General features: G+C 43.0%; 1 protein-coding gene across 1 annotated transcript in view; it reads right to left on the bottom strand.

The window, feature by feature from the left end:
* Positions 1–25,433, bottom strand: part of TRPM8 (transient receptor potential cation channel subfamily M member 8) — a 42,281-nt gene that overhangs the window by 4,853 nt on the left and 11,995 nt on the right. Inside the window, exons 8-21 of the mRNA XM_009954547.2 lie at positions 22,632–22,829; positions 20,144–20,246; positions 19,060–19,178; positions 18,435–18,725; positions 17,195–17,290; positions 16,173–16,302; positions 12,651–12,796; positions 11,805–11,917; positions 11,096–11,312; positions 7,380–7,471; positions 6,179–6,320; positions 4,490–4,661; positions 4,072–4,249; positions 1,077–1,267 (exon numbers count right to left, since the gene is read on the bottom strand). Of these exons, the coding sequence (XP_009952849.1) occupies positions 1,077–1,267; positions 4,072–4,249; positions 4,490–4,661; positions 6,179–6,320; positions 7,380–7,471; positions 11,096–11,312; positions 11,805–11,917; positions 12,651–12,796; positions 16,173–16,302; positions 17,195–17,290; positions 18,435–18,725; positions 19,060–19,178; positions 20,144–20,246; positions 22,632–22,829 (2,188 nt within the window). The remainder of the gene's footprint in view (positions 1–1,076; positions 1,268–4,071; positions 4,250–4,489; positions 4,662–6,178; positions 6,321–7,379; positions 7,472–11,095; positions 11,313–11,804; positions 11,918–12,650; positions 12,797–16,172; positions 16,303–17,194; positions 17,291–18,434; positions 18,726–19,059; positions 19,179–20,143; positions 20,247–22,631; positions 22,830–25,433) is intronic.

Genomic DNA, 25,433 nt, shown 5'->3' with positions numbered 1-25,433 from the left:
GCACTCCATTTGTTGCAGGGAAAAGCTTGTTAAAACAATTCATGTCTGTGCCCTCTGACAGAGTAAATAAGGGGGAAATCGCTAAAGGACCGACTCGGTCGCTCCTGCATTTTTGAGGCAGTTTGCCCATTTGGCCATGCGACTCTATTCTCTTTCAGTCACTCACTAGCAGGCAGAAGAGCCTCTGAAGATGACTGTCCTCTACTAGGCTGCCCTAGAATCTCCTAGCTGTATCAACTGGGAGATTGTAATGGAAGGACAAAAAGAAGCACAACTCTTGAAGTCAGACTGGCAAGCACAGACTAAGACCACCTCTTGTACTAGTCATCTAAACATTCAGAGCATGCAAGATCAGGGATCTCTGCCACTGGGTAACAGTGCAGGAAGATTGCACTACCAGATGCTAATGGGATGGTTTACATTTTCCATGCAGACCATGAAAATTACTTTCAGTTGCTACAGCCTGAATGAATTTGTTCAGTGCTCTAATACAAAAAAACCTCCAACCCTTCCAAAGTTAGGAAGCAGCACAGGCAGCCTTAAACCGATAAGATTAATTTGAAGACTTAATTTACATACATGAGGTAATTCTGCCTCAAAATGGTTTGGACAAGAAAGCACTGGATAACTCTGCACAGTACTTAAGTAGAGCAGGTCCCATGGCAGAGCACAAAAGCTCTCTAACTATACCAAAACCAAAGCCACTGAGGGGTGGGTATCACAACAATGCTCAGTTGGAGTTTTAGCATAAGGAGTTAGGAGTATAATTCCCCATATCCCAGAGGAAGTGCACCTCGAGTACTGAAGGAAGATTACATCTGAAAAGCAGCCAGGGGTTTTGATTTGCATCTTACTAAAGAGATTTCCAGCAACATAGTGGATTTGCATTTGATAGAGAACATGAATGAGCTGCTCCTTATTTCCACTATAACCGCTTCCTCCAAGGTCTATGTTGCCCTTGAAAATTTCCCACCAAAACACTAGCTGCCTGGTTTAAGCACAATATGCCATGGAAGAGCTGCAATGCACCTGCTACAAGAGCTGACTTTTAGGCAGTAAGGAATAATCCAACTCACAACAAATAGATGGCTCTCTACTTTCTTTCTTACAGCAGCATTTGAAACATTTCCTCATCACCATGAATATGTAGGCAAAGATGACAAAAGGGAAGGGGATAGTCAAGCGGCTGCAGTACTCTTGGACCAAGAAATAGCGCTGGAATTTCCACACCTGGTCATTGTTCTCTTGTACTGATCCAACGGTGTAACTAACAGGTGAAGAAAGAGAAAATACATGTGGCATTAGTTATTCACCAAAAGAACTCCACCTCGGAGCCAAGTAACAGCATTTCTCCTTATTATACCAGGGCATGTTTTTGTAAAGTCATTCTGGAGCTGTTAATTTTTACTGATTAGGAGGTTATTGAGTTTGTCTTCCTTTTTAGGAAAAAATTTGAAAACAGGAGGAACTAAGATAGCAGAAAAAAATCCTCTGAAGTTACAAATAAACTGGAAAAGTTAGGAAAAGGGAGAAAATACTCCACATCCTTTCACTACCTTAGCTCTAGGCAATTTTCTTCCAGCCTAGACACATAAGAACAGGATGTTTCTTTGCAAGATGCTCTGGCTCATTAATTCATCAGCTAACTTCTTTCTAAGCAAAAAATAAACAAAAAACCCCCAAACAAACAAACAAAAAAAACCCACACCCAAAAAACCCCCACCAACCAAACCCTAAAAATAGAACATTTACAAAAAATGAAAAGCTCCTGAGATTTTCAGTGGAGGCAGGAAGAATGCTCCAGGCATGGATCAAACCTGCTGTACTAAGCACCGTCCGAACCTAGGAAAGGAACAACCACAAGAGCAAACAGCTCACAGCCTGCCTGACCTTTCATTGTTGATGTTAAACAGCAGATAGATGTTTCCAAAATGTCTGTGTTGAGATCCTAACAGACCCTTACACGAGATAAGCTGCAATCTTCATCTGGTGGAAATTATCTATTGTTTTAGAAGACAAACACAACCCTCAATTGCAGAAGTTTCTAAAATGTAACATTCACCCTTTTCAGTTAATGCATACTGGATGTAAAGAAAAAGTTGGATTCTCTGTTGTTAAAATTAGTATATAATTGTAATCAAAACATATAGAGACACTGATTGGACTGGTGTCTGATAGACATCAGCATTGTTAAAGATTGACAAATACTATGTACACACTGGTCATAGGAGGAGCCATCACAGATTTCACACGTTTCTAACTGCATCATGAAAAAACCACCTGGAATTGCTTTTTGCCCAGTGGGCTTCCTGACTTCAGTGCAATCCAGTGCTCCTGCTTAAGTTGTTCACTCTATTGTTAAAATGAACTATGCAAAGTGCCAAGAGTGTCATTAGAGAATTCATGCTGGGTCCTTCCACAAAATAGCTGAACTGACAAAACCTAGGTTCTTGCTGGCATAACTGTATAAACCAGAACTTTTACCATTAGATGCTATGAAAATAAGTGTTCTAACAAATATCAAAATCTTCTAGGGTAGAGCTGGCTTACTGTCATACTTCCTTTATTAATGTGAATTGCTTTCACCCCTTCTAGTGAGTATAAGCATTATCTTCTGTCCCCAGGCCCTGTGCAAGTTAGGAAAACATAGGTGCAATAAATAAATATGCTGCACCAGTCCTAGCTGCCTTGCCATAAATTACATTTCTGACTGTCTTTGGAGTCCAGCTCAGCATAGGAAGAAAGTTCAGAGCAGAGGGGAGAGCAGATCCCAAAGCTGAGGTATTCTCAACTCATCACTCTAATATCTCTCATCTCAGGCCCATAAAAATTGGCACTGGCATTCAGAAGGGAGATCCTCTTGAGGCAAAAAATGAGCCCTTAGTAGTTCCTGTAAATACTCTTGTTGCCAAAGCAAATTCCTGCCAAGTCTGTCACTGCCAAAGTACCATCAAAACATGCAAAAATAAATATAGCAGACCTCAAGAATGATGCCCAGGGGTTGGAAGTATTTTTGTTAGGCTGCAAGGAAGTGTAAAGTAGTAAAGAAGCAGGATCGGAAAGGAGAACAAAGCCACAGTACTAATCCGGTTATATTCACAAGTCAGAAGAGAGGAAGGAGGGCAACACATTCCAGAAGCCTGATACGAAGGACTTCCCATTATTAACCAAATTCTGTGTCAAAGCTTGCAGTGTAAACACCAAAGATCTCTGGAAGAAGCTGAGGAAACTTTTCCCTGAGGACCAGTCATGGTTTGCTCTTGCTGGTCCCAACACAGTCAATATATATTTGATAAAGTGCAAACAGCAACTATTTTTATTTGGCAAATCAGTGCTGGCTATGTGATACAGTCAGCACAATTACCAGCACCACATTTCAGATGTCTGATCCATCTGCACGGTGTAACACCTCACAAGATGCCAGAATAGGCCTCCTGACTGGTAGACCCACAAACAGATAAATTACCATGTAAAAACAGAGGTGATGGTATTTTTGAAGACAAAGTCCTTGTGTATGTCCCAAGGAGATGCAGCCCATTGCCTGTGGTATAAAGTCAGAACAATAAATAGCAGGTGCACCAGAGCAGTAACACACCTGTCATCACCACACAGCTGTTCTGGTTAATAAAACCAGAGTGTCATGAAAAGACTGCAATAACAACTCGTTTATTCAGTCTAGCAAGGTCAGTTGTTCAGGAGCTCACACTTGGTAAAGCACTGACCAGGCTTTCACCCCCCTGTGTGAACCACAGGCATTTGTACTAAGCCTAGTGTGCAAAGGATGCTTAGAGAAGTAGTAAAAGGACAGGTAGCTATCCACCCCCAAGGTTGTACTAGTTTTGATCAGACTGCTGTCAGAAATGCTGAATAACCTTGCCTCTGCTCACCCTCCCACACCACTCTTCACTTTTTCCCAAGCTGGGAACCCTACTACTTTCAGCAATTCCTCTGCAAAAGATACAGGCAGAGTCCAAGGCCTGGCTTCCTCCTGTTTTCCAAGACTGAATTCCCTTTCTCAGAGGAATATTGATACAAAGATCACAAGCAAGTTATTGTTCCTTTATTACGTACCCAAACATGGCCACGAGCAGGTTCACAAGGAGGATGTTAGTTGAAAGCATATAAATGCAGACAAGGGGGATGGTAATCCACTCTGGGAAGCGGGGTTGGTTGTTGGCATCCAGCTCCACGCACAAAGGCTTGGACTCATTCCCAGAAAAGGTGCAGCGGTCAAAGTTGTAGGTGGTACCTCAGAGGGCGAGAGAGGAGAGAAAACAGTGATGCCTCTCCCCCTCTTTCTCTTGGGTCCAGCCCTAGGTACTGCCATTAACCACAATATGTGTGGCTGCCTCCTTCCCTGCCTCCCCATCAGCCATAAAACCTTGCCTTGCTGCTGCTTGGAGGAAAGGGTTCAACAGACGCTTGGACAAACACTGAAAGGATAGAGCCTTCCACCCACCCAGGAGAGCTTCTCACAGAAGATAGGTACCGTCAACGTCATCAGGGTACTGGCCAAACATAGCCAAGTATGGCTCATAGATGACAGAGCGAAATATCCACTCCCAGCGGTGCTCATTCTTCCTCAGGATGCCTTGCCTGGCCACACCAAAGGCCACCATCCACACAGCAAAGAGGAAGAGGAAGAAGAAGACATCTATCATCTGAAAAAGACAATAAGCAAATGCATCAGAGCCCAACTGCATGTGTGTTGCAAGCCACACTTGCCTTTTTTTCCCCCTAATTCAATATTTGGGTGGAAAAATAATATTAGGAAAGCCAAGACAAGTTAGCACCATTCTAATGGATGTTTTCAGATCACTGCTCCACAAATTTACAGTCACCAACACATGCACATGCAAATAATTGACAATTCCCACTCAGGGAACTTCAAAAATGTTTATGCAACCATAAAACCAAGGCACATTTCAGAATATAGGATGTCCCCCTGGCATCAGACAGTCTCCACCCACAAAAACCAGATCCAGATACAAAGACTATTTATGCAGCAAACATAGCTGCAGACCCTGTAGACAAGTGTCAAGTGAAAGCAGTCACCATTTCCAAAAATGCCACCCTGGATGGCTTCAAACCAGCATTTGTAGTCCATGAATTTCTAGCTCTAACAATATACAATTGAAGACTGGTAATACCCCAGCTGAGCTTCCCCATTTGTTGCAGACCAACCTCCACCAAGATCTGCCCTTCCACTAGCCCCAAGCATCTTTATTGTTAGACTTACTCAAAAACCTCAGCCCTTTTGAAGAGAGCCAAACAAGAGAAGGATGTACAGGAAGCAATCCTGTGTTGTTGCTTCCATAGCATAAGGCACCCTAGGACCAGGTAATCTCTAAAATTAAGCTTTGCAGCAGTGGTACATGGCAAAACAAAGGTTTTCGGGGTAAGCTGCAGACCACGCTGTTGCTCCTATTGTCACCACACAGCTGGTTTTTAAATTTCATACATGCCACTCCTTTGCTGTGGCACAAGACAATCCAACCACTGCAGAAATGCAGAAAGACAGGGGAAACCTCCAAATGCTCCCTATGTTAGGTGCACTTCAAATTTCTTTTCTTTAGAGTACATATGTGTGTGTGTGTGCACATGCAGAGGTATCACTGGAAAGAAGATTCAAGCAGACATAGTCCAGCCCTCCAATGCACCTCATACCCATACTTACAGAGAGCCATCTCTCCTCTCCACTCTCTTCCTATTACTCTTTTCCTTTCCCAGTCTGCTAACAAACATCCTCTCTAGCTACAATGGACAGAATCAGCTAGGCCACTCACGACCTGCTTCTCCAGTTACTCATGTGAGTGATGGACGCAGTGGGAGACAGAAATCCTCCTCCTATACCATTTATTGTTTGGGAATGCTCATGTGAGCAATAAGAGTGATGGAATATACCACTGAAACATTTGAGACATGTAAGACAAAACCTACCAAGAAACAAATTCCCTCCTATTCTTCAGCCTGATCTTTATTCTCCCGCTGTGCAGAGGGAAAGAGGCCCTGCTCTCAATGAGGTCCTATTTAAATCTTAATTAATCCTGTTTAGCAGATGTAAGAGAAGAAGAAAACTTGCTGCCATCATCAGAACAGTGGTGACTTTCACTTTTGAGGAAAAACAAGGCATCACATCATTTATTTAGACTCTCTTGAATAGCTGCTAGAATCTTACCATCCTCTGCAGCATAATAATTTTGGGTCCTAGATTCCTGCTAACTGTGAAAATATGGATCAGCCTCAGAGTAAAAACTATGTAGTCCAAACAGAAAATGACTCTCCCAGAATACCAAGAGCTTTCATCAGATGAGTGAAGCCTGATGGAGACAGTAAAAGAAAATGAAGAGAAGTGTTGGGTAAAGCATGCAGAAGTCCAGTAAAAATACACTGAAACGGGGAGTGGAAAGTAACTGGAAACCAGAGCACAGCTATCCAGGGCCCCATGCCCTCTCCCACCCACTCCCACCTGATGACAAGTGGTAGAACTGGTTAACATGCACCTTGTTTACACCCTTCCTGTCTTAGCTACATCATTGTTGCATCTCCTCTTCCTCTCTAAAACTATTAACAGCAAGGAAATCTTGTAACTTTAGCTATTCCCACAGGCCTCCAAAAACATCAGTGCAATGGCCACTCTGCTGCGCTGAGGCAACAAGATCTAAGTTACAGTTGACTGAACAATTATACTGTAAAATGTGTTCCCTTCATTTCTTTGTCATGGTTGTTAACTCACCCATTCATGTAAAACAGCTTATGTGAGCTAATGGCATTGTGTTAGACTATTGTAGGTACATTTACAGTCCCCTTAAATACAGCACACTAAAGCTCAGAGTCCAGATTACTATACTAAATAGTCAATAACAGCAGTCAGGGAATATCCCAAAACTTCTGACTGTCTGAGATATTAACCATCTAATCCTGCAATTTTGGCTGATATGCTCTAGATAGCCAGTCTTGAAAGCACTGTTATGAAACCTAAGCCTATTTCAATCACCATCTTCTAAACATGCTCACCCAAACTTAAGCATTAATAAGTGCTGTCCCACTGGCCCAGAAAGATCTGAGTTTAGGAAAGGTATCTTTGACTCCAGGGATAGCCTCAACTTCCATTAAACAACAACCAAAAAAAAAAAAAAAAAAGGAAGAAAATATTAAAAAAAAAAGGAAGAAAATATTGCATGTAGATGTTCCCTAATCACTTTGTTGCTTTATTTGCTTTACAGATTTTGAGTCAAGGCTTGACAGTATTTGTGGCCTTCATAAAGAACAGGGAGTTTCACAAACACAGCATTTCCCAAAATCTCATTACAGGTTGCAGTCAAAACCCAGAAAAGAAGCAAAGCCATAACATGGCCACAAGAAAACATACTACTCACCTGAACACAATCCCTGCTATGAAGTAGAAGATTGCTAGTGTATCCATAACATTCCACAGATCTGAGAAATACTTACTGCCATTCATGTACCACTGGGAAGGAAAAAGAGCAGAAAGTAACCACCACACCGCACTGGTCAGTGATACAGGGAGCTCATCCATCTTCCCCTCATCTCTCCCCAGTGGATGTCCTCATGGGTAAATATTCCACCCACTGCAATAGTAAGGATTGTTTCCTTGCCCAATTAATTTTTGTTTTCACATATAATAGGCACCCCAGAGCTCAGATTGCTTTTAATTTCCCCAAAACCAGAGTTTTTGGTATAAGCAGTAATGCCAGAAACTACTGGCAACATGCTTTTACCATTAACTTCTAATAGGACTACCATGATTTTCTCTGTCTAGAGCTCCTTAACACATTTTCTCCTGCAGTTCCAGATGTCCTAAGCTAATGCTATTGCACTGAAAGCAGTTAAGCACATAGGTGACACAAACATTGCACCGCAGTGCGGGTTACTGTGCTCAAAGGACGTAACCCAACCACTCGGGTGCTTGTGCATGGGGAGAGGAATGAGAGTCCTGATGAGAGCCAAGACTGATGGACTTAGTGCTCACATGTTCATACGCATGCTGCCAGGGGACCTCAGGCTAGATCATGGTATGCTCCAGCAGAACTGCTGCCAAATGGGACAAAGGAGTCTTGGTGTGACCCACTAAGAGCAAATGAAACAAACACTGGGGCTAGGCAGAAGGGTCACTGTTTTGGGGCAGTTGAAGTATTGTGGCTCCTCTTTCTTCACAGAGCTCATTCAGTAATCTGTCCTGGCTACAGGCACATACTTTTGATCAAAGATTTAATTTATTTTTTTCTTTTAATGACCTGGCTCTCTATTTCTGAATTGCAAGTCTAGGGAGAACCTCTGCCCATTCCCAGACTGTCTGGTGCCGCACCATGGATCCAAAGTTTGTGCAGGAACAAACTTCTGGATCCAATTCAGAGGTGACTCATCAGGACAAGTAGCTTAACCAGGAGAAATCTCTGCCAGGCCTGAAGAAATAGACCGAGTCCCTGATCATAAGTCTTTTCAATGTTCATTGAAATAATCAAAGCTTAGTAGACTACTGATGAGCAAATCTCTATAACTGGCATATCCAAGGAAGGCAATTCTGCTCTCAGTACTTTTATGGGAAACAGATATCAAGGGGACTTTTCTTCTAAACACAGAAGCTGTAAGTAGAGAACCCCACTTCGCTATTCCAGTTGCACAATTGTTGCATTTTCTTCACGTGATGGAATGCACTGCTAAAGATGGACAGTTGTGGCAGCTACCAGTGTGTCAGGCTCAAGATACTACCAGACACTATTTCAGCATCTTGGGACCCACCCCCACACGCACGCACACACACCTTTCTTACTACTTAAGGTAGCAAAGGTTAGTACTGAGTGGGGACAACATGCCTGACACCCATGACATCAGGTTGTTTCTGTCTAGTAACTCCCTAAATCAAACATAAGTTGTCTTGCTATACATGACAGTGAAGCAGTGTTTTATGGGAACAGCTAGACATATATGGTCCACACGTCTTTCACAAAGCAATAAGCATGTCACTGCACTACAGCTGTATTAAATGCAGCAGGCTTAAGCCTGATGCCTCTTCTATTCAGGGCACAATTGTGGATGGAGGAAAGGAACAGGTTTTGGTCTAAAACAATAACAGAGAAAAGGAGCAGATGCACGTAAACAGGTTGAGAACAACCAAGACTGCAATGCAGTTCGGTCCTTCAAACATCAAGAAAGTTCCCACTGCTAAGAGTTAATGTGCACAGAGGTTCTGCCCAGCTTCCTTCTTTATTTGAGAAAACAGGACTTTCCTGCACACCCCACAAGTCTACCCACTCACCTGGCTGGAGTCTACATCCATGTGGCTAAGAAGATAGCAGGAAAAAGGCATCTCCGATTTCACTATTGCCATGACAGCTCTAAATAGGATATGAGAAAGTAGCTCTGGCTAGTTAAAAATCTCTAGGACCATCAGACATGAAAACAGGGCTGAGCCAGTGGCTTAAGGTTCAGATACAGTTCAGTTCTCCTGAAGAGTGAAACAATCTGCTTTAAATTTGGAACAATATCTAAGTAGCTACCACTTCCACAGACACGCCACTCTAATCAGAGGGTTGATTTCAAAACCAGTTATCTGACTGCAGCAGCTACAGGTGGACCCCAGACAATATTACTCATATTTTTCCTTTGATGTGAAAACAAAATCTGAGACATTCCTCTTTGTTTTTTAAATATTAAGGACACAGACACTACTTTCACTGCAGAGTTAGACCAATGTGCACACAATCTGTCTCGGAGGAAGCCAGGGAGAAAGTTTCCTGAGAAGCTTAGAGGACTGGGACACTGCTCTATGTTCTGCTCCTTAACAAAATAAGTTTGAAGCCAGGACACTGGCTTAAGATAACTTGAAATCTTCAGTAAAGTCTCTGTTTTAGCTGCCTCCGCTCCCACAATCAAATTGGTACAGTCTGGCCACCAGCTATTAATGGGATTACTGGTATCTGAAGCTGCTCTGCCTGCTCAGGATAGTGAGAAATAGTGACATTGGTAGGAAAAAATGTTTCTATGCCTAAAGCTTTCCCCAGGACTTTTGCTGGGTACACATGGGAAGTGCAAGGACAAGTCCAGAGACACCAGAACCTAAATCAGCAGAAACAAACACTCCATTAGTGTTTTCATTGCAACAGCCTTTTACTTTTCCCTCATTTTCCTTACTTTACTTTAAAAGTTGTTTTAAACAGGGTATCACCTTGACTATTAAAAAGGAAAAAGACCACACAGCAAGTTGAGCACAGTAGCATCAACACTCAGGAATGTCATTTGAGCTCATGTAAGTAATGCAATTGCAGGGTGGTCTGATCCAGCAGATCACCCACAACCACTCATGTGGAGACCAATGTGTTACAGGACAATAAGCAAGCAGCACTGCACTAAAACCATACACCCAATTCTCTTCTGATTTCCCCAGCATCTTCCCACTATTCTGAACACAGACTGGTAGAGACTAGCTTGCCTGAAAACCAACATATTTCATATGTCCCCTTACATATGAAGTGAGAAGAACACTAACTGTGTGGCTGGCTGTCCCACACATTCTTCCCACACCACACCAGAACAAGCAATGCAGGCAGTCCAAAGCTGGTCCTTAGTACTACGTGAAACTATCAAAAACTGTATTTATGATTAAAAGATTAACAGAAATATGTAATGACATGTTGCTACATCAAAAGAAAAAAAAAGAGAAAGAGGGTGGGATGTAGAGAAGAGATGCAGGAGGCAGGAATCACTTGACTTAGGAGGTATGCACCCAGATAAATAAGTTAAATCGAACCTCCTAGTCTCCACTGCTTTGGCAATCTGAGCCAAGCAATCCTGAGAAATATCTCCACTGGCATCAGCTCATACACACAGCCTCAAAGTCAATGCACATTCCTCTTGGTGCATGGACACTGCAGCTATTGGGGCACAAGTAGGAAATGAACACCAGAGGAAAAAAAAAAAAAAATTCATTGTGCTTTGAGTTGCCTGAACTCTCCCAAGAAGCGGTTCCCCTGTGACTCAGAAGCAGCCTGCACTGCCTTATGCTACTAGGAGAGGAAAATCACAAGGCTTTTAATCTAGTACTAAACATTTTTGGTTTGCAAGCGCTGCCTACTTGTCTCACTTCATCACAAAGCAGAATGAAGACCAGCACGTAAAGGATTATCTCCAGGACAGTAGGTTCCTTCTGGAAATCCATAAGCAACACATAGGCGAAGAGCAACAGGAAAGCAATGTAGAAGATGACATTCCAGGAGAAGACCACAAATGGAGAAGTGAAGAAAGACACATAATACAAGATGAGTTTCTTACTCTTCTCCGCAGGCTTTTTCCTGAGGAATTAAAAGAGGGAAAAGGTCTCAAAGCATAGCTTTTATGCCTGGAAACATTTGGGCTCTTCATCAAAGTGAAAATGAGAAAGGTGCAAAGTCTAGCACAGGGCATTACTTTAAAGGTAACATTATTCTGCATCCACTGACTTCAGGCACATAAGTAAATTGGCACACCTGAACTCCAGATCAGAGCGAGGACATGATCAGTCAAAAGCTCTTTCAGCCATTAAATATCTCTATTTGAGAGTGATTGAACACTGGAACATGTTCCCCAGAGTGGAAGACTATGTCCCCAGACTATGGAGTCTCCATCCTTGGAGATACTCAAAACCCAACTGGACAGAGTCCTGGGCAACCTGCTCTAGCTGACCCTGCTTTGAGCTGGGGGTTGGACTGGATGATCTCCAGAGGTCATTTCTGGCCTGAATTGCCCTATGATTCTATGATTAATTGACATGCTTTGCTTCTGCTAATGAGAAGGCAGTTAATTACCTGAATGAGATGAAACCACAGCCTAATAAAGGGAAAAAGAACAGACACAGTATAATCTTCCAGTTCTTAGTATCTCTTGAAATCTCTCCATACCACTGCTTGGAAAGGAAATTCTGCAGGGGAAAAGAAAATATCCTCATTTGTTCTAACAGCAACAAAATAACCTAGGAATGCTATTAGAAGACATTAGAGTTAGTAAAAAACCTACCCTAAAACCTAAAGATTTCAACCAAAATAACTGGAATTCCTGTTTCAACAATAAAGCGTTCTGCATCAGTAACTGTATGCTGGTTCCTTAGTCCAGCCATCCCTAGTCTACATAAGGAGTTCAAAATGAGGCTGTGAAGGACCTGGCCTGATTTATGAGGTACTTTATACTAGGCAGTATATCTATACTGTGCATACATGGGTGTTGTGCCAAGGGAGAAGTCACTGCAGGCAGTCTTTATCATCCACCTCACTATGATTTACAGCTCCAGATCTTCCACTCTAACTTAGCATTTGTGGGCAAATCAGCCATGTCCTGTTTCAAGAAGAGGAGCCACACACCTTGTTCCCCACCAGCCACTGTCAATGCTCTCTGGGATGCATTTCACAGCATTGCAGGCACTGGTTCTGTGAACATGCTGCAGGACACAGCTACATGGCCACCATGCAAAGCTCAGCGTTCACAGGGCTGGGAAACCTCACCCAGAGGCTCTCACTTCCACGAGGACAGTGTCCGAGCATTGGCCTTTCACAGACTGTTCAAGTGGATATAGAATTTTCATAGCAAGAATATTCACTTTTTAAGCTACCCAGATCACAAGAGTTAGAATAATCTGTGCTCCTTTTCACTGATATTACCTGCACCCCTGGCTGTGCAATGAACTGCTGGTCTTTAGCTTCCACTGCTAGTTCCAGACAATTGCTCCCTCCCCAGGCTTCACAGGAATAGGTCAGCAGCTGCTCAGCTAGATCTTCATCACTGCTGTAGCACTCTGTGAAGAGCTCTGGTGGAAAGAAGCAGCCCCACAGTGAGCTTCAACTTCAGACTCAATTTCCCACCAGCTTGTCTTCAGTGACTTCCGAAGTATAATATTTGTAATATTAAAGCGTGCAGATATAAGAACTCTCCACATTTTCAGCATGGTAAAACACATGCATTGCTTTACAACGTCACTTGCATGTATTAAGCTTTCAAACAGAATTTATGTCTGAATGGAAAACTAATACTAAATCAGCTCACACAGAGATACCATTCAGTTGAGTTCTGCACCAAAAAATTGAGGAAAAAAATGTGAACTCCTACTCAAATGACTCAGTATATGTGCTTGTTTCACCCTTTTCATTCATTTAGCACTGATCTAATGACTTATAGTCAGCCTCAGTAGTCCCATATGAACAGTACGGTTGAACATTAAGGGCAGAATCTGACGCTTTTTCACGGGGAAATGCATTGCAAACATAGTTGGTTCAGAAGAGCCATGAGCATCTTATTCTGCCCACAGATTTTTGCCACTAACAATGCACACAGAGGGAAAAATTATTTCTCTTTCCAGCTCTGGATGCTTCCCACTCAAAGGTAGTTCTGTTAATGTATCTGTGACACAGCACAACACGCTGAAGAGCAATCCAGCCTCTTATAAAACACACCAGGCTTCACTAGAAGCTCTTTCCTCCAACAGCATTTTCCCAGGCATTTCACAAACAGCTGTGTCACTGTAACTGAGGACGCACACATACAGCAATGCTTTCAGCTGGTGTTACCACATACGCTACAATAAGCGGACATCTTGACAGGCAGACTTCAATGGGACCTGTTCACTTCTTAGTGTATTGCTAAATAGTCAGGCCTGAGGGATGTATATACCTTTAAGAAAGTCTATTTAAGCAGTTTTTGCCTTATGAAGTAGGAGCTACTTTCTGGTAACAAGCAAGGTATTTTCAGTGTGGTCTCGTGCCACTTGTGGACAGTGAAATAGCTTTGCTCATATACACACAAATAAAAATAAGGCTTAAGTTCAACAGGTCAATCTGTATCCAGTAGCCCCAGAAAAGTGGTGTGGTTGACACACTGGAGGGAAGGGAGGCCATCCAGAGGGATCTTGACAGGCTGGAGAGGTGGCCCTATGCAAACCTCATGAAGTTCAACAAGGCCAAGTGCAAGGTCCTACACCTGGGTCAGGGCAATCCCAAGCACAGATATAGGCTGGGGGATGAGCGGATCGAGAGCAGCCCTGCGGAGAAGGATTTGGGGGTGCTGGTGGATGAAAAAAACTGAATATAAGCCAGCAACGTGCACTTGCAAAAAACCAAATTGTATTCTGGGCTGCATCAAGAGCAGTGTGGCCAGCAGGTTGACGGAGGGGATTCTCCCCCTCTGCTCTGCTCTGGTGAGACCCCCCCCTGCAGTGCTGGGTCCAGCTCTGGAGTCCACAGATAGACATGTACCTGCTCAAGCGTGTCCAGAGGAGGGCCACGAAGATGGAGCACCTCCCCTACAAGGACAGGCTGAGGCAGTTGGGGTTGTTCAGCCTGGAGAAGAGAAGGCTCCAGGGAGACCTTCTAGCAGCCTTCCAGTGCTTAAAGGGGGCCTACAAGAAGGATGGGGAGGGACTCTTGATCAGGCAGTGTAGTGATAGGATGAGGGGTAACGGTTTCACACTGAAAGAGGGGAGATTTAGATCAGATATTAGGAAGAAATTCTTCATTGTGAGGGTGGTGAGGCACTGGCACAGGTTACCCAGAGAAGCTGTGGCTGCCCCCTCCCTGGCAGTGTTCAAGGCCAGGCTGCATGGGGCTTGGAGCTACCTGGTCTAGTGGAAGGTGTCCCTGCCCATGGCAGGGTGGCTGGAACTAGATGGTCTTCAAGGTCCCTTCCAACCCAAACCAGTCTATGATTGTATGAAAAGGAAAAAATATGTTTTCAGGAACAATAAAACAATACCCATCTGTGGAGATTTTCAAGATTTGGCTCAATGGAGCCATGACTGAACTGATTTAGTACTGGTAGTAACACCACCTCAACAAGAAAATTGGACTAGAGGCCTCCAGAAGACCTTTTCAGCAACATTTCTACGGTTTCCCTATTCAATCTGCTGGGCTATTACACTTTACCTGTCACCTAATCTGATTTACAGTAGTGACAGCAGATAGCTGGGCAGTAATGCAGTTACAGACCCACTGTATTCTGCATCAGGTGAGAGAACAAGGCTACAACCTGCAATAAAGGCCTAGAGGCAACACCATAAGGTATTTCCTTCCAAGGTTAGCAACCAAAGTCCTGCTCCACCGGGTGCATCACTGGTAAGCTTAAATTTGCAAGTTGTGGGTGCTACAAATTAAACCCTGCCCTGGTATCTGCCAACTGTGCTGGCTTTCATTTGCATGTTTCTCTGAATAATTTGCAGGATAACTAGACACTGAGGAAACATCAGCATTATTGCTCAGGAAATGGAAGTCCTAAAAAAAAAAAAAAAAAACGAACATCCCTCTACTCTCCTGTCACTCATTACCCTCATTACATAAGAAACTATTGGTCATTTCAGCACATGAGATGTAGGGCTCAATTCTGAACTATCCACAGTCCTTACAGCAGGAGAAACTGAAGGTCATACAAAGGAAGAAAAATAAGCAAGCTAGATCTGCATTCCCGATGAGCAACAGTATTGCTTGTCATCTTAGAATAAAGAAAGTATATGATTTTGCAGTTCAGAATTCAATCCACTTCTTACCTGCAATGTATTGTCATGCCCCAAAAGTACTCCTGCAAATTTGAAGGGCGGCTTTTCTTAACCTGAATGTTACCAGAACTCATGCAGAAAGCTTCTCTTATTCTATATTCTCCTGCCCACTCCTGGGCATCCTTCTTCTTCAGCCTTGCCATTAGAGTTAGGTAGCTTCTCTTCGCAATGAAAGGAATTCTCTACCCCCCAAAAAAACCCACAACACCCACTTTTGGAGACAAGCTGATTAGACAGGACACACAGTTTCTACTTGGAACAGATGGTGTGGAAGAGATTTCCATGCAGTAAAAACACATTCTGACATTAAAGGGAAGCATTTAATGTTGGATATCTAGTTTTCCAAATAAAGCTTTCTTTCTGCCTCCTTTTGAGATGTCATTTCTCATCTTTAAAATTCAGGCTGGATTTCTGGGCAGCATTTCAGGCAAACTGAATGAATTATCTTGCCTTGCACTTTGCTGAACAAAGCCAGCAAGGTTGTCAGTTTTGCTTTGCACAAAATAAAAACATTACTATGCAATCATCAGCACACACCAGACCCAGAGATCATTAAAACGAGTAATGTTCCAAGAAGGGAAACAATTTCCTGATCTATGACCCCTCCTATTAAATTTCTAAAGGACTTAAAGAACGCACTTACCTACTGCTCTTGTCTCATACTCATTAGCGAGTTCCTCAGACTCACCAGCAGCATTTATATCATTCTTCACCTTTGCCATGCTTTTCAGGAGCTTACTGGCCCCAAGGGCTGCCAAAGTGCAACCTCTGGTCTATGGAGAGAGAGTTAAGTCACGAAAAGCCCTCTGTGAAGGGAACGTGATATATTCTTTAAAAATTATCCCCCTTTTTTTTTTGCAACTGCTCAGTTCCCAGTCAAGACTGGCAAATGAAGATCCAGTTCCATAAAACAAATGGTAACCATCAGTGTACTGGTTTGATTACAGCTTTGTGACTAGTCTGAAAGCCTTGTGTTTAAGTTGATGTATCAGCTTTGCATCTCTGGCTGAAGAATCACAAAGGAGGGTCTGCTCTGTCATGAGCTACGCTACCATTTTCACTGTCCACCAGTTTGGACCAGTTGGGTGTAGCCAGAGCTGCCCAGACCACATTAGTCCATTCCATTCAAAACACCTGCACATGCAGGGAAGCAGCATCCTTATTTGGACACACAGACCAACATGAATTCACATGTGCAGGGAAGAAGTGCTCTGTTTCAGATGCAAAGACCAATATGAGCAGGAGCTTTGCTTGCATTAGCCTCACAGTTACAGCCTGTGAATTATGTACTTGATACAATCATCACTAAATGTACTGTCTAATCAAAATTAGAAGTGGATTCCAATCAAATACCTGGAATCAGAACACATCCATATTGTGGAATGGGTGGGAACTCAACATCCAAGCTTGAACACAGATGAGAACATACAACTATAGATGAATGCTAACTTGGACTGCTGACTCACACATGACATTGGGAAAGTACAAAATCCACACCCAAACACAAAATGGATAATAGTAAATCTACTTACAGAGTCATCTAGCAATTATCTTTCATGGGTTTGTGTTTGAAGATGAATCCGGAGCCTTCAGAGGCCTACAAACCAAAGATAAGGAACACCACTGTACTGTTTGCAAAGAGGAATAAAGGAGAAATCAACTTACTTGCTCCCAAATGACTTTAGACAACTCTTTCTTGTTCTGAAGAACTGACCAAATAAACAGAGCTTGCAGCGGGTGCTTTGTGATAGGACACTCATCCTGAAAGAAAGAGCAACAACTCCTTACACCTAAGCTCACCAAACTGGTTTCAACTGGAACAAATTCTAGCCTGCCGCTCTCCTGTTGTCGTATTTTCTTCCTTTTACAGCCAGCCCATCAATCCTCTCTTTTAGCTATCTGGCACTTGCCGCAACCTAATCTAAGTTAGGTTATATTTTGTATTTATATTAAAGCCTTATATTTTCCTATTTGATGTGGAGGAATCAGCCTCTCTTTTTTTCCTAAAGTTGGGATTAAAGGACATTTGTGTTAAAGTCACTTTCTGCTCTAACCCATGCAGTTCAGATAGCCTCATTCACAGCTTGACTTTGTGTTTAGAGAACACAGATTAACATCCTGTAAAAGGAATACTAACTTTATACCAATATGCTTTTTATGTTTAAGCAAGGTCCTGAACTTCAGAGACACTTAAACAGAGAGGAATTTCTATACCATCATCTTTGCATTAGAGCAATTAGCACCTCGGGATGGCAAAGCCATCACAAAATGACTCCTAAGCAACAAAATTTTAAGAATCACAAGCCTTGGTGGAAGCTCTCAGAGCTAACCAGCATTTTCAATCCAAGTTTCCCCCAAATGTCACGTGTTGCAGTTGCATCTCTGAAGTCAACAAGTGATTTCAAGAGCTTCTTATCTGATGCCTGAGCTCCAGTTTTGAAACTCAGATCTGGATCTGATGTTTGGACCTATTGTGCTGTGATAACTAAGAAGCCTGGTTTTATCTGAGAATGAAAAAGTCCGAAGGTGCCCGACACTTGCAACAAACAAGATTTAAGATACAAGAGTCTGTACCAAAATGAGTCCAAATTCCTTATGCCCAGCTGGCATCTCTGTACCAGACTCTGAATTTATATTGGTATAAATTACAAGCGTAACTAGAGCATTGATTGCTCTAATAGAAAATATTTTAGCTCAACACCCAAATAAACTCATCCATTTTTCTTGTTGTTAAATGACCCTCAGGTGCATTTGTAAAATGGGGCAGTATGTTGTGTAAAACAAGGCTGAGACTGTTAAAGCAAATCCTGTTATACCAGAAACAAAACATAATTTTTGTTTGGGTGTTTGTTCTTTTTTTCCCTTTTAGGGGATGCACAGTGCAATCAAACTGTTCATCACTTACTGAAAGATGTATCTCCATCTCATCCTTGCTATTTTTGTCATCTCTTTTGAGACCTCTTCGGAAGTCTTCAACCATCTTCCACACAAATGTGAGGAGTGCGTCGTTATAGGAGTTCTTTGCGATCTGCAGGTTCTTGAACACTAGGCTGCTGAAGTTGTTCGTGTACAGTTCTCTAAGGACCTCTGTGGTAAGGAACTTCCTCAGATTCAAGCCATTTTCCAGGAAGAGACGGACAAATTTGGGCCTGTCTTTCACAAGGGCTGTGAACATGACATCCTGTAGGTCAGCAGACTAGGAAGAAATGGAAAAGCAAATGTCAGAGAGCATGTGAGACATGTAAAGCTTACTTAAGGGTCTGACACATCTGGCTAACTGATGTGTTCCTTCACGTTGCCACATTTTCGTCAGAATCAGTTTCTTCTGTTTGCAATTGCAGTTGTTGGATGGCCTAGACTAATTCTAGCATGGGCAGATAACCTTTGCAATCAGCGACACCAGCGCAAGGAGGAATAGACACCCTTACTTATCACAGAGGTTGAGGTGGTGACATAGTGGCTGCTGTTATGATGTCTCTCTTCCCACTGCTGCCCTGTCTCATGCCACTGTACTCAGAAGTGGTCTGTACCTCCCAGTTCCGGTCATTGGTGAAGATCTCATCACTGGCCAGGTCCAACTGGTTCCACTCCAGCAGCAGTTTCAGCTGCCCATTCCAGTTATCTCTGTCATGTTCATTGGTGCTGAAAGCTGCAGAGGAGGAACAATCCTCTAGGTAAAAGACCAGAGACAGAAGAGCTTCTGGGCATACTTATTTGTCTCTGCTTTTCACACTCTACCTTACAAGACTCCTATCAAGTGTTTTCCCCTAGACTCACACACAGCTTCCTGACTGGGTTTCAGAGGATTCTGAAGGCTTAGAGACATATTTATGGTCCAATATAGCCACAAACGAGCTGCTAGGAGCACCTCATCAACAAAAATCAGCACATTTCTTCTTTCAGGCTCCTCAGTGTCCTGCATCCTCTACCCAAAAGAAATTTTGCAGGGTTCCCAACGGGGCCCTGCACAAGTGTCAGGAGAAGCTGTAACATAGGAGAAATTCATAGGCTTTCTTCATGCACAGACAGGAAAACAAGGTCAGCCCAGCAACCTCCACTGAGTACCAGTTCTGCTCTGCTGGAGTAGTAGAAAGCTCATGGTAGCAAGTCCCTGGGATTTGAAAGAGTTAGGAAGCAGCCCTGCACACGGAGTGTTAATTAACTGGATACTTCTCTGTGCTACATGCTGGTCGAACCTCTTCAATCCACATATATATCAAAAGATACTTGATTTTGACATTGCACAATGCTGAGCAATCTACTTCTGCAGTATAACCAGAAAAGAACTTTTGCTTGGCTTCCTGACTCCTTGTTGTGTTGCATACTTGTGTGAAGCTCTCAAAGATGCTGTCCCAGCATCCCCAAAGCTCTGTTAAACTCCTTCCCAATTGTCTGGACTGGGTTTCCATCTCACCCACACTAACAAATCCCATAATGCTGTTGTAGCCTGTCCACACCACTTCAAATGAAGACAAGCTCCACACTGTAGCAGAGGCTTAACTCTAGAGAGACAGCAGTGCTTAAGGAAAGCTGTTCTAGAAAATAGACAGACATCTTTTCCTATCTACTTTAAAAACCCCACCCAAATAACAAAACAGAAAAATAATTACTTGCCTTTGTACAGAGCAAAAGAAATGGCATTGCTCACAACTTCATCTCCAGCTTCTTCTATTTTGATAACTGTCAGCAAATGAGGATTCTCAAGGACTTCTTTGATCTACAAAAAGGCAAAGTTCCATTTCAAAGCAATCTAGGCTGTTTAGTAGTTGATCTCCTACAGCATCTGTAAAAGAAATTTCTGCTTCTCATCACTCTTGTTTCCACGTACAGTTAGAATTTAATCAAGTCCAGATAGTAGATAATGAGATTTGTTTTAAAGTCACCGAAGTACAAATTTAATTTTCGCCTGAACATACACCAGATAGCTGTGATTCCCCTATGCAGAACATCATAACCAAAAAGATACATCTCAGTAACCAAAAACTACTCATAAAAAAAAAAACACCCACAAACAGATTGTGACACTGCAAGTTTCAACAAATGTCTAGCAGTTTATTAGAGAACAGTTTCTACCCCCTTGTGTTTTGTCAAAACCAGAGATCACTTCTCATGTAACAAAGCCTTATAAAGGTCCTTCCATTCTAGCACATAGAAAATAAATAACCTCAGCCATTCTTGACTGCAGGAGGAGGTACACTCCAATGCAGCACAGCAGAAGCTGCAAGGAGTGTGGCCAGGTGACCAAACAGGGAAAACTACATTCAGCAGCTACACACTCCCCACGTGCAAGGCTGCTTCTAGAAAGTAGAGGCTCATGGTCTGCTTAGAGGGCAGTTCTTCCTCTTCAGGTTTGGACACCACATCTCTCAGACTCAAAGTGCCAGTTCAGACGCGGTTTCTGCAGGACTGTTTGCAAAAGTCCATGCCCTATTCCTGCTCTTTTTCCTGTAAGCTTATCACAGAAGCAGAAAATTTTTGACATTAGAAGGTAGCTCTGGAGATCTATTCCAATCCCACTGCTCAAAACAGGGTCAAATGGAGCAGGTTGCCCAGTGGAACTTACAGGTTGTCCCACGGACTCACTCTGCCAAACTCTGACCAAGAGATTTGACTCAGGCCTCCCCAGAAACAACAGCTGCTCAACCTTCAGTAACAGAAGCTTTGCTTGGCTTATATCGAAGAAAATACACACAGAAGTGTGAGTCCTTGAATTTCTCTCTGGGACCTGCAAACAACTTGCAATGGTATGTTCATAAAAAAAAAGTAATTGAAAAAGTTAAGGGCAGGGGGCAGAAAGCTGAGAGAAGGACCCTTAAGTGTACAGGAACCAATATAACATTTTCCATCCCCCATTATGAACTTCAGCCAAGGTTTGAATATTCAATCACTCCCCATTCCCTGATCCCCACTGTAAGCACAGGTAGGAAATAATTAACAAAGAGAGGTAAACAGAATCAGACCCCAGGATAAAGCATTGGGCAGTTAATTGAGAAAGTCAATTAGCTCAAGTTAATGGATTGTTCACTGAGCTGAAGTGTTCTTGGAACTGAGACTTCTGAAAAATAACAGAACACTACCATTTTTCTGGAGCTCTATTTTTTTTCTGTCCCTATTAAGGAGAGCGGAAGTATATCTGAAAACAGATCCACCTGAAGGCTGGGTAACCAGAGGGTTACAACAGCTTCCTGAGAGTGGCCTGAGCAACCCAAGATCACAGATGCTTTCCTTACTTCTCCAGTGTCCCCAGTCTCCAGAAAACAACTCTCTTAATGAAGAGTTACATAGGGGATCACAACAGTGACCACATCCTGAAGGCTCTACCTCTGGTCAAAGAGCAGCAAAAGAAGATATTGCTGATGTATGTACAGACTTGTACCTTCAGCTGCATCCCACGTACACAGTACTAGTAAGTCGTGATAACAGAGTCCCAATGGAGATGGCGTAGGGATGCTGCTATGGTAAAATACTGACCAAGTAAGCCTCTGGTACTAAACGTCCCACTTCTAGTCTGTAAGGGAAACCTGTCCTGTCCAGTATCTTAAGGGATGCAGGAAGACAGACAAGAACTTTTGGAACAAATGAGAAAATCCTGAAGTAGAATTGCTACAATTTGAAAGTCCATGGGGTAGCAGTGATAATCCTTTCTCTCTGACCAATTCAGCAGGATTTAGCAGTGTGAGGCCTGATTCAGCACATCTCCAGTTTCTTCATCTTCACAAGGCACACAAACAAACTGCAACACCAACCAGCACATCAGCAGAGACACACATCCAGCAGCCAGTGCTCCAGAGCAATCACAAGCATGCAGGGAGCAGACAGTTACAAAACATCTGGTCTTAGCTCTCCTGTGCCTAGACATGTGTTGCCTTCCCAAAAGATTGCAATCCCCCACTCCTTTTGTTCCAATATCTATAAGACAATTTTTAATTTTTTTTTTTTTTTTTTTAAATCTCCGTCGATACATCACAGCAAGTAGCCTGTACATCCTATGGGTATAGCAACATCCCTGGTTTGGAAGTCACTAGCTGCTCCTGATCTCCTGTTTCCCCTACCCTTCCCCCACTTTCAGCCTTGCTAGCTCCCTGCGGTAGCAGACACTTACCCATTTGATCCAGCTTTCAGTCTCCTCTTCCGAGAGTCTTGAAATGGTGCGAGGCAGATACCTGAGCAAGCTCTCCTTGATACATGAAGAAGCAAGAGTGCCTTTTGCCTCCACCAAGCTAGCAATAACATCAGCAATCCGGCCAGAGCCTTCTACCACAACACAGGGAATCTTACTCTTGATGGCCACATTGATAGACTGGGGAGACAGAGACAGAGAGGTGATCACTTGAAGCATGACTGTGTTATTCAGTAAGAAAGCCTAGAGATTGTAGGTTTGACTTTGGCAAGAAAAACAGAAACCCACGGTCCAGAGCAGTATTTTTGTTACTACCCACTGACACCTTACCAACAACAGCTCTTTAAAACAGCATTCATCTAATGACAGAGGGCTGCGAAGAGCCCCAGAGAAACTGAGGGACAGAAATCACCATCTGCCAAATTTTAGAGGTGATTAGCAGATCAGGAAAATTGCCCAGTGGAAATGGCATTCAGGACCCGTTATGACACTGCCTAGCTACAGTCACTGTTCTTTTATGGTGCAGCATTGCCCAAGTAACACCACAGCTGAGTACAAGAGCCCTGGCTTTATTTGCTAGAGACTCAAGCAGCAGCCTTTTACATAGAGGTCAGTTCTGCAGCATCATGAGAACATCAAACCTCTCCAAGTAGCTCATGCAACAATGTTTTACACAGCTTATCAGCAAGAAAAAAGGCATTCAAATAATGATGTAATGACCATTAACACTCCTGTTGCAAAGACCACAACAGGAGACATTTATTTCATTTGCATCACTACCATTGAGAACAAGTCACCAGAATTTAAGCTGTCTGCCAGGAAATTGTACAAAAGGAGTCAATGCAAGTTACCATCAGCCATTGGAAAGACAGAACATCTACTAGCTATCTGAAGAGACAGTTTCAGGACAACAAAAAAGAATTAACTCGAAGTCATCAAAACGGCGAGCTCATTACTCCCATCAGTTGGATAGCGGGTCCCTGACAACAGCAAGATTTTTTTTCTTACCAGCTAGGTCAAAGTGGTTTTCTTAAGAAGGGTCCAGCTAAAGTGCATGTTTTATATCACAGGGAGTTTAAAAGAGAAGCTTGAAACAGTTTTACTGCTCCTCTGCTAAAGCTGATTCCTGTCATCATGCACCAAGTCACAGAAGCTGAGAAAGAGGGAGCCTTTCCTGGCCAACACCGCTAAGACCAAGGCATGGCAAGGACAGACATCCACAGCATGTACCCTGCTGTGTCACTTGGGGCTGATCAGAGACTCAATTTACTCCCTGAGAAATGGCTTCACCTACAAATAAGCAAGAAGGCAGACACAAATGTCTCCGTGTACTACTAACACCAATAAATAGGCAAGAGACTGGCATGGACCCTTAGTTGAACTATCATCCAGTTACTTTTCAGAGGAACCTCTTGCTAGGATTTATGCATTTGATTTAACAAGGCTTTTCTGCATTCTGATTAGATAGCTAGTAAGTCTGTGTTATGCATCGTTTCTTAACAGTGGGTTCAAGGTCTCTCCATAATATATGTGTAACCACCACAGGGCTGCCCAACTAACTACCTGCACGGCATATGGGAACAGCTCCTTCAGCTATGGCCAAATCCTCTCTTAAACGTTGGCAGTTTGGAGCTAAAAGGAAATGTGCATATTCAACATGTCATTTTCAGCAAAGCTTTGCTCTGAAGCCTGAACGGATGCTTCACTTCATCTTATGACCTCTGATTAACACACCGAACTCTGCATCTGTATTCACCTACAACCTACCTGTGGGCAAAGCTAAAATTAACCACATGAATGGAACCAAAACACCCAGAAAACATACATGGGGGCTGGGCTAGCAATCGGAAATGTCAGAGTGGTTCAGAGTAATTGACTAATGTTAGTAATGAAGTGGTAACAGAGACTGTGATTTGAATTCACAATTGTTTGTCATCCTGACAAGCAAAATAGTTTGATTAGCCTCAATATTAACAGCATAGCTCTGCTCAGAACAGGTAGTATCAAGACCACCCCTTCAAAAGAAATAGTTATAAGTACCACCCCGCTTCAATTTTACTGACTCAGACTCTGACATCCTCTCTTCATTGCAGCTTACCCTTTTGCAAAATCCACCCCCCTTCCCAGCTCTTTCTCAAGGTCCTTCAGCACAGGCTACACCAGCTCTTCCTGCTGTTAGGCAGAGCCATCTCGTCCTCGCTATTACTGTTCCTTTCCCACACAGCCTGACTGCACATCCCCTCACTTGGAATTACCTGGTGCCAGGTCCCTTTGCTCCCTCAGGCACACCCTCCTCACTCAGGCCACTCATCTTCACTTTTGCAAGGTGGAGGGGGAAGTAACAATCCTGGTTTTTAACACTGAGACGGATATAGAAGTCCTCTCTTTTTCCCCCTTTCCTCAGTGTCACTCAGACATCCCATTCCAAGAAAATTCTTTCCATCTTCTCTGTTCTGTTCACCCTTTTCCTACCTGTCATCTCTTTGAAGGTGATGTCTGCTTCCTCCCTTTCCAGGCTTAGAAGGGTCAGAGTAAGCAGAGCCCTCCTGCCTTGCTCACCTGCCTAGATTTAAACTAGGTGTCCCACAGTTCTCAGGAGCAGCAATCACAAGTCAGTTCAAGCAAGCTCTGAGCTGGAATATCTCCAGCACAGCTGATTTTCTCTGTATATTACAAGCAAGCAGTAATCTCCACTGAGCATGGGCAAGCCAAGTTTTCCCAAACCGAAGTTTAGGCAAATTCATACAAAAAGGATCAAGAGCTACATGGCTAAGACTGTTATAA

The sequence above is a fragment of the Leptosomus discolor genome, chromosome 5 (genome assembly GCF_034619465.1).
Source record: "Leptosomus discolor isolate bLepDis1 chromosome 5, bLepDis1.hap2, whole genome shotgun sequence".
NCBI lineage: Eukaryota > Metazoa > Chordata > Aves > Leptosomiformes > Leptosomidae > Leptosomus > Leptosomus discolor.
This window is presented reverse-complemented; position numbering and strand designations above follow the sequence as displayed.